Source organism: Perognathus longimembris, chromosome 28 (genome assembly GCF_023159225.1).
Source record: "Perognathus longimembris pacificus isolate PPM17 chromosome 28, ASM2315922v1, whole genome shotgun sequence".
Classification (NCBI taxonomy): Eukaryota; Metazoa; Chordata; class Mammalia; order Rodentia; family Heteromyidae; genus Perognathus; species Perognathus longimembris.
In genome coordinates this window covers 96,865,561-96,877,980 of record NC_063188.1, presented here as the reverse complement: position 1 = coordinate 96,877,980, position 12,420 = coordinate 96,865,561, and the positions used below count along the sequence as shown (strand labels likewise).

At 40.5% G+C, this 12,420-nt stretch overlaps 1 protein-coding gene across 1 annotated transcript; it reads left to right on the top strand.

Annotated features, from left to right (window-relative positions):
• Positions 1 to 463: 463 nt before the first annotated feature.
• LOC125343218 (melanoma-associated antigen B5-like) lies at positions 464 to 1,531 on the top strand. Its single transcript, XM_048335483.1, has one exon. It carries the CDS (start codon positions 464 to 466, stop codon positions 1,529 to 1,531), a length of 1,068 nt encoding a protein of 355 aa, XP_048191440.1.
• Positions 1,532 to 12,420: the final 10,889 nt, after the last annotated feature.

The window sequence follows — 12,420 nt, the reverse complement described above, 5'->3', positions numbered from 1 at the left end:
AGGAATTGCAAACTGAAAACCTCCTTTAATTCTTCCTCTAGAGTTTCAAGGACATCTTAGTTTATTCTTTGCTGGGTCAGAACAGCAGAAGGTAGAACACCAGATTTTCCCACCATTGCTGTGATAATTTTGACTTCAGAAGTAGAGCATCCCAAATTTCAAAACAGAGGGCCTTTAAAACTAGCCCCTCTCCCCACCCTATCCATCCTACTTAGGCATGGAAAGCTATAGTCTAAGAATGATTGTGTCTTGCTTCATAGGAATCAAGCAGGGTAGAATAGATGCCTTGGGAGTTGCTATTCATCACTGATCTCATTGAAAACTGCAGATGGAGCCTTGGTTCAAACCAATTAGCTATCTCCCTACTGAAGGTACTCATACAATTTCATTCTCCCTCCTCCAGGTTCCTGAATCAGAAGCTTTCTGGCACATACGTTTTCTTCTTTTCCCTACAAGGGTCATCATGCCTCGAGGTCAGCAAAGTAAGCTCCTTGCACGTGAGAAACGCCGCAAGGCCCGTTGTCATGCCAAGGTTTGTAGGTCTGATGAGGAAATGTTAATGATAGCTGAAGAGGGTGCGTCATCCCCTGTGATGCCGGTGGCTGAGTCCTGTAGCACTCCCCAGGGAGTTAGGGAAGTCCCATCTGCAGGAGCTACTGTTGGTGCTGTTTCAACCCCACAATCTACTGGCCATACTAATGAAGATGTTTCTGCTACAACATCTTCTGCCTCTACTGATGTGTGTGCCTCTGCAACACCTTATATGGATCCTACTAATGAAATTGCTTCTGAAACACCATCTATATCATCAGATGAGGCTGTTTATGCAGCATTGTCTACTGATGCTATTGTTAAACTACAACAGGAGCTCCAAGAAAGCCCTTCTGAGACATCTTTCTGTAGTGAGTTCTCACATCTAGATCTTATATCCAGAGAGATTCGCGTCCTGGAGAAGTTCATACTCTCCAAGTTTAATCTGAAGAGGCTCACTACCAAGGAAGAAATGTTGAACACCATTGACCCAGACTGTGAAGGGGATTTTGATGAGATCTTCAGGAAAACCTGTGAGCACCTCTCCGCTATCTTTGCAGTTGAAGTGAGAGAAGTAAGCCATGAAACATTTAATCTTGTGAGCAAACTGAAACTGCCCAACAATGGGAGAGTTCGTCCTGGCAGAGGCTATCCCAAAACTGGTTTTGTGATGAATATCCTAGGTATGATATTATTGAAGGGCAACTGTGCTGCCGAGGAAGACATCTGGAAATTTCTAAAGGTGATGCAAATATACCCTGGGAAGAAGCACTATGCCTTTGGAGAGCCCAAGAAGCTCCTCACGCAAGATTTGGTGAGGCTGAAGTACCTGGAGTACCGGCAGGTGTCCAACAGTGATCCTCCACGCTATGAGTTCTTGTGGGGTCCTCAAGCCTATGCTGAAACAAGTGAGATGGAAGTCTTGAAGTTTTTGGCCAAGATTAATGAACTTGCCCCTCCTTTCTTTGCTTCTATTTGTGACGATTCTGTGTACGAATAGAAAGGAGCCTATATCTAAAGACACACAAGCATGGCACCAATAACAGAGCTTGTGCAGTTTCTAATGCCACTTCTCCATCAATTCAATCTCAGTTGAATCTGAAGCTGTAAAATTGTCCAAACATATATAACAATCACAATACAAATTTTCGTGAAAATAATAAAGTGGAGAATGTTGGTAGGGTAAAAAGTTAAATATGCTTCATCCTTGTTTTTTTTCTTGTTGCTTTTACTGTTGTTTGGCTAGAAAATGTCTCAAACTATTTCTTGCCTTTTTCAAAAAAGTTTAAAATGTCTATAAAACGTACTGCTATGTGCATTTATTCTTTTTCAAAAACATTTCTTGGGATTATATTCTTTGAATAGGTTTGGTATAATAACAGGAAGTTAAACTAATTTAAGTAGTTTACTCAATCCTTGCATACACTAATTTTCAGCCCATGAGATGCAGCTCTACATGGAAAATATCCAACCACCTTCTATGACCTAGAGGTAAAAAAATGAGTGCTCAAGAAGATCTTTTATAACAGAACAATCAAGTGGAAATGTGCAATGCAAGGCCTTTGGGAATTTGTTAAATTACAAATGTCATTGTTTGAATTTTAATCTAATCTGGGTGATAGGCCGCTCAGAGTCATAGAAATCGTAAATTTCATGCTCTCAGAAGTTGTCTCACAGTTGAAAGACGGAAATCATTTTGTCTCTTTGTGTGCCATAAGCAAATACTCTTGACTGAGTTTGAGATGATGGGAAGTTTGGAAAAGGGGCACAATTAAGCTTAACAGACATTTATTCTTTCAGGTTCCCGAGGCTGAGAAGTCCCAGGTTAAGGTGTAAATAGATTTAGTTCCTATTTACTTCACTTGCAGGCTTTTGTACTTAACTACGGCCTAACACAGGAGAGAGAACAAACCACAGTGGACACAAGTTGTTGTAGAGATACTAATCCAAAGATGAGAGCCAACTGTTAAGAAGAACATGAAAACTACTGGCCATCCAGTGGCTCACACATATAATCCTAGGAACTCAGGAGACTGACGATCGTGGTTTAAAGTCAGACTAGCAAGAAAGTATGTGAAACTCTTAGCTACAATAAACTACCAAAGAGCCAGAAGTGCATCTGTGGCCCAGGTAGTAGACTGCTAGCACTGAGGGGGGACAAAAGCTCAGGGGCAGGCACTTAGGCCTGAACCCACTGACTTCCAAAGCCCCACATTCCAAACCCATTACTTAGGGGACTAATACTTCAGCATATGAATCTGAGACAGTTGGGGACAAAATTCTGTGTATACTAGAAAACTGCCCTGATAGGTTACTTCAGTTTTGTGAGTAGACTGGGAGAAAAATATCCTCCTGGGAATTGGTCCAGTATTTTGGACTCTTTCCATTTTGCTGATGTGTATATTTTGGAAATGAGGAATTTATGCATTTTTACAAGGTGTTTGTGATAAAGAGTAATGACCCCTTAAAGTAAGATGTGCAAAAGTGACTATGGTACTTTTGGACATAAACTGGGATGGCTAAATCCATTGCATTAAAGCAACATTAAAATTATTTTATCTTGAGGGTAATTCAGCAGACTACATGAGAATAAATTATTGTTAAGGCTATTATGAATGCAAATAAAGACAGATGGGATAGATTAAAAAAGATGGAAGGACATCTCTCTTGTCACCAATTCTAGCAACTTGAGTTGCAAGCATATATTCTGTGGAAGGCTGTGTTAGTTTTTTGAATTAGTGTACTTAGGGAAATTAAGCTAAAGATCCAGCCTGTGTTCCTGCAAATTTTTAGCCCATGATATGCAGTTAAACAATGAAAATGTTCAACTACTCCCTGTGACTTAGAGATTAAAGTGAAAAGAATGGTGTTCCTTATGAGAGTGATCAAGTACAAATTTGCAGAGCAGGGTCTTTGAAGCTTTGGAAATTGCATGTCCAAAGTTTGATGGAATTTTCATATAATATGGGTGGGGGGATAGTCAGTCATGGAAATGTAAATTCCACAAAGTTGGAGTAAAAACCTTTTATATTTGTTCTGTGTTCCATAAAATACTGTTAACTGAGGGTGATGTGGCAGATAGTTGCAAAGATGGACACAGATAATGCTAAGAATTATTTAATTCTCATAGTTCTGGATATTGGGAAGCTTCAGATTCGGTGTCAACAGATTTTGTCCATGATGGGTGTTTTATTTATTTATTTTGCTATGTGAGAAACCAAGGGCCTTGTGCTTAGTACGAAAATGTTCTAGTACTTGAGCTAGAACCTCAGGACTTGTTTTTGTTTTGATTTGTGTTTTTTTTCATATAGAGCAAGCCTAACATGGCTTGGAAAACATGATCCTTCTGCCTTTGGCCTATTGATTATCCAGGATTGCAGGCGCAGACAAAACTTTCTGTTGGGGAAGGCAAGGCACATGTTCCAGGTACTTGAGTTAGTGCATATGACCGACCACAGGTTGGCAAGCCACTATTTCATATACTCAAATGCAAACTTCTTCTCCTCTCCATACAACAGAAAGTATGACAGTGCAGATGAACTAAAACCCCACAGAATGGAGCCACTGGACAAAGTTATTCTTTTTAGGCTTTAAATTTTATCAAGGAATGGACTAAAATTGTTTACTGTGACTTCAGAACTGCTGTTTTCCAGTTACCTATTCTTCCTTCCTTCCTTCCTTTCTTTTTCTTTTCTTCCTTTTTTCAGTCCTGTCATTTGAACTCTGGGCTTAGCTGCTATCCCTGAGATTTTTTGCTCTAGGATCTACTTCCAGATTCTGTGGTTAGAGATAAAAGTCTCATGGACTTTCTTTCTCAGGTTGGCGTCAAACTGTAATTCTGAGGTCTCAGCCTCCTGAGAAGCTAGGATTACAGGCATGAGCCAGTTACCCTTCTGTATCACTAAGTCTATATGCATACTTTTATTAATACAACTGTTTCTGATGCATCTCCTACCAATGCAGCATATGTGTGATAGATGCCTTCTCTTTTCTTTCATAGATCCACATACAAAGGTAAATCTTGCCCAATTGCTATACTTAAGTACCATACTCCAAGAGTTTTCCTACTTGGTGGCCCTGATTTAGGCTTTTGAACACTGCATTTTGAGTTGACATTGTAATAGGATCAGAGTTTGGGGGATCTTTGGAAGGAGTGAATATTTGCATAAGGTTGGGAGATAAACAATGGGGCCTAGAGGGAAGATTGCTGCAGAAAAACTAATTGTTCTTCAATTTCCTCACATATTCTACCTTCAGCATGGACAGGGCATGTGATTTTATTCTGAGGGAATTATTATACCAAAGGTGACAGTAGGTCATACTGGTAATCACATGGTATTCTATATACCAAAGTAATATGACACTCCCCCAATAATGTACTCTCTGTAAGCTAACATTTTGCTGTCAATCTATTTAAAATGTTAAACAGCTAAGAACCCATTTTGATGGACTGCTGACAGCCACAGTTCTTTTTTCCCTGTAGACAGATACAGGTATGCAGCTAAAAAAGAAATGGCAGCTTATGCAATGACACAACAGAGATTGTTAAATACAGGGATAGAAACTAACAAAGAACAAAATATTCTCAGATCTATAGATAAAGAAAGCAAGTGACAAATTGTATCCAGAAGGAGTTCTGAGTGGGTGACAGACTTCTGTGTAGTGAATATAGAAGTTCTCTGCGTTCTCTTTTGTTGTTATTGTTTGACTTCATATTGAACTGACTATTTCTCCACACCTATGCAGCACACAAAGTATCCACAGCAGAAAGCACAAGCTGACCAAACAATAATGTAATCTAATACAAAGGTTAAGAATTTCCTATATCCACTGTTCCCAGAAAGGAACTTAATCATATTGGAATAAAAGGTATTTTTTAAAATCCATGTTTCTCGGGCTGGGGATATGGCCTAGTGGCAAGAGTGCCTGCCTCATATACATGAGGCCCTGGGTTCGATTCCCCAGCACCACATATACAGAAAATGGCCAGAAGTGGCGCTGTGGCTCAAGCGGCAGAGTGCTATCCTTGAGCAAAAAGAAGCCAGGGACAGTGCTCAGGCCCTGAGTCCAAGGCCCAGGACTGGCAAAAAAAAAATCCATGTTTCTCACACCTAAGCAAACTGCTCATAACCAAGACCCATGAGCACAATTCTGGGGTATCCATGTGCATGCACTCCTGAGCCCATGGTCATATAGATGGATCTATGCCCACCTCCAGCAAAAGCATTTGAGTAAATTGCTCTTGCTCACTCTTGTGGGTTCAACCCATGGCTCTCTCAAAATCAAGTAAGTGAAGCTGCTGTTGTGCCCGTGCCCAGTAGATCCATGTTCAGCACCCAAGAAACCATGTGAGCCTAGCACAGTGTGTCTGTCCTCTGGTGAGTGATTTCCTTCAGTGGTATCAGCAGCCCTCCCTTGACCTGTCAGAGCAGAGGAAAAGTGTTTTACTGGAACTTATTTGAAATAAATTGCCTCACATCCCTGCACACGTGTGTATTATGTTACTCAGGACAGAGGAGCAGGTGGCCCTGTCTCATAAGGGAATCTTGAGGGAGAAAAAGAACTAGACACCAACCCTGGAGGGAGAGAAATGCCTTTGGTCTTATAAGGAAATTACAGTGTCTTATCCCAACATCCAGTATGATACAGAAAAAGGCAGTCCCTTTAACACATAGTAAGTGAAAGCATAGGCTCATGGGCTGAAGGTTAGGGTCTCTGCAAGCAACCTAATGGGGATCCTTACAAGACTCTTGATGCTAAAGTTCCACAGGTAATTTCTTCTACCTTAAAACTCTTGTTTCTGGAAGAAACATTACCTAGGGAAAGAACTCTCCCCTTATACCAGGAACCCAGGCAGAATTCAGAGTCACACAATGGCTACAAAAGCAACCTCAGAGACAAAGAAGCTAGAGACCTCCTTCATTCCCTCTTACTTTAGTGAGTCATCAAGTATTACAAGACTAAATTGAACAGGACAAAATGCAAGATTTAAAGAGGCAGAGTGTTATTTCTCTCCCCAGAAGAACTATTATTCTGATTGCCACAGGAACTGGTCAGAATGAGTCAAGCCACTTGAGGGATGTATCACATAGCTGCAAGGAAAAGGCAACTTCAATAACCACAACAACAGAATGTAAGTTATTTTTCTTTTTTTTTTTTAATAAGGAGAAAGACACACAAAGATGTCTATACTACGCATTTTATTCAAGATAGTATAGGTATGGAAATTCCTAGCCAGAAAATAAGAGAAAGGCATAAAAGAGATCCAAATAGGAAAGAGAAAATTTAAACCAACCACATTTACAGACTATGTGGTCCTAAAGGGCATGAAAGAATCCATCCAAAAACTCCTAGAGCTGATGCATACTCTCAGCAAAATAGTAGTATATAAAATTAACACAAAAGATTAGTTTATTTTCTATATACTTACAATGAGCACGTGGGAGGGAAATTAGGAGAAAAATTCAATTCACATAATTCTCAAATAAAAATACCTGGAAATAGGAGTCCTGAGGAAGACAGCGGAGGAGAAGCAGAGCGCTTGTGGAGCTCCCTCCGATATCTTAGTTTTCTCACCCCATAGAAACTGTTACTCCTAGAAAGACAGCCAAAGTAACTTCTAACAGTACAGGGATTCTGAACAGGAAGGAAAAATCGACTTTGCTGGTCTGAAAACACAGATTTGAGCTCCGGGCGGCGTCCCGCTGCTGCGCCACTGCCGGCACCTGCGCAGTGCCTGGCACAGCACCTCCGCGCTCTGCGCAGCTAAAGCATTAAATACTCCAGACGGCAGCTGAGCATGGACGACCTGACATTGCAGAGACAGCGTGAGTACCCCACAAAAGTTATTCTCACTTGAGCCCACAGACCAGCTTCTGGAAGGCATCCCTATCCCCACCGCCAGAGCAAAGCGCCATCTTTGCCACTGGCATAGGTCAGACCAGACTGGATCTGAAGCGGGCCTGGGGAAAGCGAGGTCAAAAAAGCCATCTTTGAAAAGGGCAGGAGGGGCGGAATCAGTGTGAACCAGCTCCACCCAGAAGAATGCCCCCTGCCCTGGCGGGAGGCGAGTCCGGGGCTTAGCCAGATGTGCCCCGCCCTGCCCGCCAGAATTTCTAAACTTAAAGCAAAAGCTGCGAGCAGCTACCGGGGGCACGGAAACAACAGACGGAGGAACAAACAGTTCCGGGGACAGCTAAACGGTCCCATCACAGAGGAAGCTAATTCCCAGCCCAAAACGGAGCTGCATTCCATACCCACCTATGCCAAGGAGGCCGCCTCCCTCAGGCAAGCAACTCTCAGCGGAGCAAAACAGGCCAGAGGCGCCCCGCCCTGCTGAGTTCACAGTCTAGTCAAGTCCAGGCATCAAAGGCAGCGGCCCCACAGCAGACAGAGGAGCCACAGTTCCTGAGACTGCTCACGTCCCCATCGACAGAGGACGCCCAAGGCCTGCCTGCAAGCTGTGCAAACCTCAGAGACCCACGATTGCACCAACAGGGGAGAAGGGTCAGAACAGATCCACCCCTTGCCAACTGAAATCAAGTCAAACCAGCCAATCAGGAAAATAGACTGTAGTCCATTTCAGGGAAACCAGAGACTGGGGAGAAACCACCCAAACAAGGAGGACTCCTTTTTTTTTTTTCTTCTTCTTTTTCTTTTCAAACATTTTTTTAAACTTTTTTTTAAAATTTTCTTTTTAATTTTTTCACATCTGAAACATCATTGGTTGTTTTTTTTTGTTTATTTGTTTTTTTGTTTTCCATTTTTACCGGTTTGTTTTATCAAGTTTATTTTTGTGTTTAATTGTTTGGGTTGTTCCTTTTCTGTTATTTTCCTTTTTATTGACTTTTTCTTCCTTTTTAAATAATTTTTCTCTGTTTTGTGTATCTGTCTTCCAGTATTTTTACTTTATTTCTCTCATTGCATCCTCTTCCTTTAAGAATTACTTTCCTATGAATAACACCCCCACTCTTTTCTGCTAACTCTCCAGTGTCTGTCATTTTAACCTTGTTCTTTCTACTGATTCTACTCTTCTCCACATTTCCACGTCACTGAAACTAAACCAAAAGCACCACCACCACCCCCCAATACATTTTACTCTATTCTCTTTACTACCTCCAACTTACCCTCCTGACTTACTGCCTGGACCTCCAGGTTCCATTGACTCCTGGTTATTGGATAGAGGGTATCCCAGCTTAATACGACTGAATCAAAGGGGTTCATAGAGAAAGCCAGTCCTAAAAGAACTTAATATAAAAACAAGAATTGCGTATAGGGTTGTAACAGTAAATAAGTTACTACTGAATACAGGGCCCAGGATCGGTTGTTATATTGAAATTGTATTCTTTAGGAACACCAAATCTAACTTTATAGACAGGTATACAAGTTATCTGTATACAATTGTGAAATTGTAAGATTTACACAACAGTGCTTGGTAAGGGCTGCTTTGGGTCTTAGACAGTGCTCACAGGTGATGGTAGACTGGAATTCCCAATTCAAATGGGCAGAAGAAACACAAGAAAGATGGCAAACAATGAAGTCCTATCCCCCACTCAAAACAAGCAGGATGCAGAGCAGTCAATCAAAAACATGGAAGAAAACCCCCAAAATGCTCTACAAAGTCTACTGATAAACATGATAAATGAAAAGTTTGAATCTCTTCAGTCAATTATGTTACAGCGTGAGGAGGCAAAGCAAAAATTAATGGAGAATTTCATGGCATCCACAAATAGAAAGATAAATGAAATTCAAGAGTCAAATGAAAAGATAGCTACCCAGCTTAAAGATTTGAGAGACAACACACAAAACCAAAGTAATGAAGTTAATGAAGTAAAGAAGTCCATACAGGACCTAAGAAATGACATGGAAATCATCAGGAAAGACCAGTCAGAAGGAAAAGAGATTCGAAATCAAGTAGCTAGCCTACAGTCCCGACTAATTGAAGCAGAGGATCGATTCTCAAGAGCTGAAGATTCCTTAGATACTATGGAGAAAGATCAAAAATGAATACAAATCCAGTCCAAGCAACAAAACAGATCGCTACAGGAGATTCAAGACACGATCAGGAAGCCCAATTTAAGGATAATAGGTATTGAGGAAAACTTGGAGAAAGAGGTTAATGGGATAGGCAACCTATTTAACAGAATATTAGCTGAGAACTTCCCAAACATCCAGAAGGAAAGGCCTATACAGATACAAGAAGCATTTAGAACCCCAAATCGACTAGACCAGAATAGGACATCCCACTGACACATTGTGATCAAAACAGCTTCAGCAGAGTGCAAGGAAAAAATACTCAAAGCTGTTAGGGCAAAGAAAACAATCACATATAAAGGAAAAGCAATCAGAATCACCCCAGACTTCTCAGCAGAGACCATGAAAGCAAGGAGAGCCTGGAATGAAGTATACCAAACTCTAAATAAAAATAACTACCAACCAAGAATTCTGTACCCAGCCAAACTCTCCTTCATAGCCGAAGGTCAAATAAAAGTCTTCCACAACAAGGAAAAACTGAAACAATATATCTCCACCAAACCAGCTTTACACAAAATCCTTAAAGATGTACTATACAGGGAAAATAATCAAGATCCCAACACAGACAGAGAAATGAACCCTAATTAGTAAACACTAGATCAAGAAATGGGAAGACAGAGCTTTAAACAAGATATTGATTATGAAAGGAACAAACGATCATCTCTCAATCCTAACTGTCAACATTAATGGACTTAATTCTCCAATCAAACGACATAGGCTCATAAGTTGGATCAAAAAATGAAGATCCATCTTTCTGCTGCCTCCAAGAGACACATCTATCCAGCAAAAGTAAACATCTAAAAGTGAAAGGCTGGAAACAAATCTATCAAGCAAATGGCCCCCATAAGCAGGCTGGAGTTGCAATCCTAGTATCAGACAAAATTGACTTCAAATTAAAAAAGGTAAGAAGAGACAAATAAGGTTACTACATACTAGTAAAAGGATCTCTCCAACAGGAATAAATAACCATCCTAAATATCTACACACCAAATGCAGGAGCACCCAACTTCATCAAACAAACACTACTGGCTCTAAAAACACTCATAGACCCAAACACATTGATAGTTGGGGACTTTAACACTCCACTATCACCTATGGACAGATCAACACGCCAAAAACTGAACAAAGAAACCACAGAACTAAACAATTGCATAGACCAACTAGACTTAATCGACATGTACAGAATATTCCACCCAGCAAGGACAGAATACACATTCTTTTTGGCAGCACATGGAACATTCTCCAAAATAGATCACATCTTAGGGCACAAAGAAAATCTGTACAAATTCAGAAGTATCAAAATCATTCCCTGCATTCTCTCAGACCACAATGGAATAAAATTAGAGCTCAACTCATTCAGCCACCACAGAAAATCCCACAATTCATGGAGACTAAAGAACACACTGCTGAACCATCAGTGGGTCATTGAAGAAATTAAAACGGAAATACAAATGTTTATGGACTTCAACCAAGTTGAGGACATAAAGTACCAGCTCCTTTGGGACACAGCAAAGGCAATACTCAGAGGAAAATTTATATCTCTGAGTACATACATCAACAAACTGGAGAAAGAGCAACTCAGTAATTTAAGGAAGCACCTTAATTTTCTGGAGAGAGAACAGCAAGCCAAACCCCAAGTCAATAGACGAAGCAAATAATTAAAATCAAATCAGAATTAAATCAATTAGAGACAAAAAAAACTATCGAAAGAATCAACAAAACAAAGAGGTGGTTCTTTGAATAAATCAACAAGATAGACAGACCCCTGGCAAACCTGACCAAAAAACAAAGGCAGCACACTCAAATAAACAACATAAGAGATGAAACAGGTAGCATCACCACAGAAATAACCGAAATTCAGAAAATAATAAGGGACTATTTTGCAAACCTTTATGCCAACAAATTCGAGAACTTGGAAGAAATGGATGAATTCCTAGAAAAAATTGATACCCCCAAACCCACCCATGAAGATTTAAACCTTCTAAACAGAACCATATCCAGTATTGAAATAGAAACGGCAATAAATGATCTCCCATCCAAGAAAAGCCCAGGTCCAGACAGATTCACTGCAGAATTCTACAAGGCCTTCAAAACAGAACTCACTCCAATATTTCTCAAACTCTTCAATGAAATTGAAAGAGAACGGTCACTACCAGACTCATTTTATGAAGCCAGTATAACCCTCATCCCAAAACCAGGCAGAGACTCATCACGGAAAGAGGACTACAGACCAATCTCCCTGATGAACATAGATGCAAAAATTCTCAACAAAATCCTGGCCAATCGACTTCAACAGGTCATCAAAAAAATCATACACCACGATCAAACTGGATTCATCCCAGGGATGCAAAGTTGGTTTAATATACGCAAGTCAATTAATGTAATCCACCACATCAACCGGAGCAAGGTAAAGAACCACATGGTTTTATCGCTGGATGCGGAAAAAGCGTTCGATAAAATTCAGCACCCATTTATGCTAAAAGCCCTGGAAAAACTGGGATTCCAGGGAACATTCCTGAATATAATCAAGGCAGTTTATGACAAACCAACAGCAAGCATAACTCTAAATCGTGAAAAACTAAAGCCATTCCCTTTAAAATCAGGAACAAGGCAGGGATGTCCACTCTCTCCCCTGCTCTTCAACATAGTACTAGAATTCCTAGCCAGAGCAATTAGGCAAGAAGAAAATATAAAGTGGATCCAAATAGGAAAAGCTGAAGTTAAACTGTCTCTCTTCGCAGATGACATGATCCTATACCTAAAGAATCCCATAGACTCTACCCCCAAGCTACTAGAGCTGATCCAAAACTTTGGCAAAGTTGCAGGATATAAAATAAACCTTCAAAAAGTAATTGG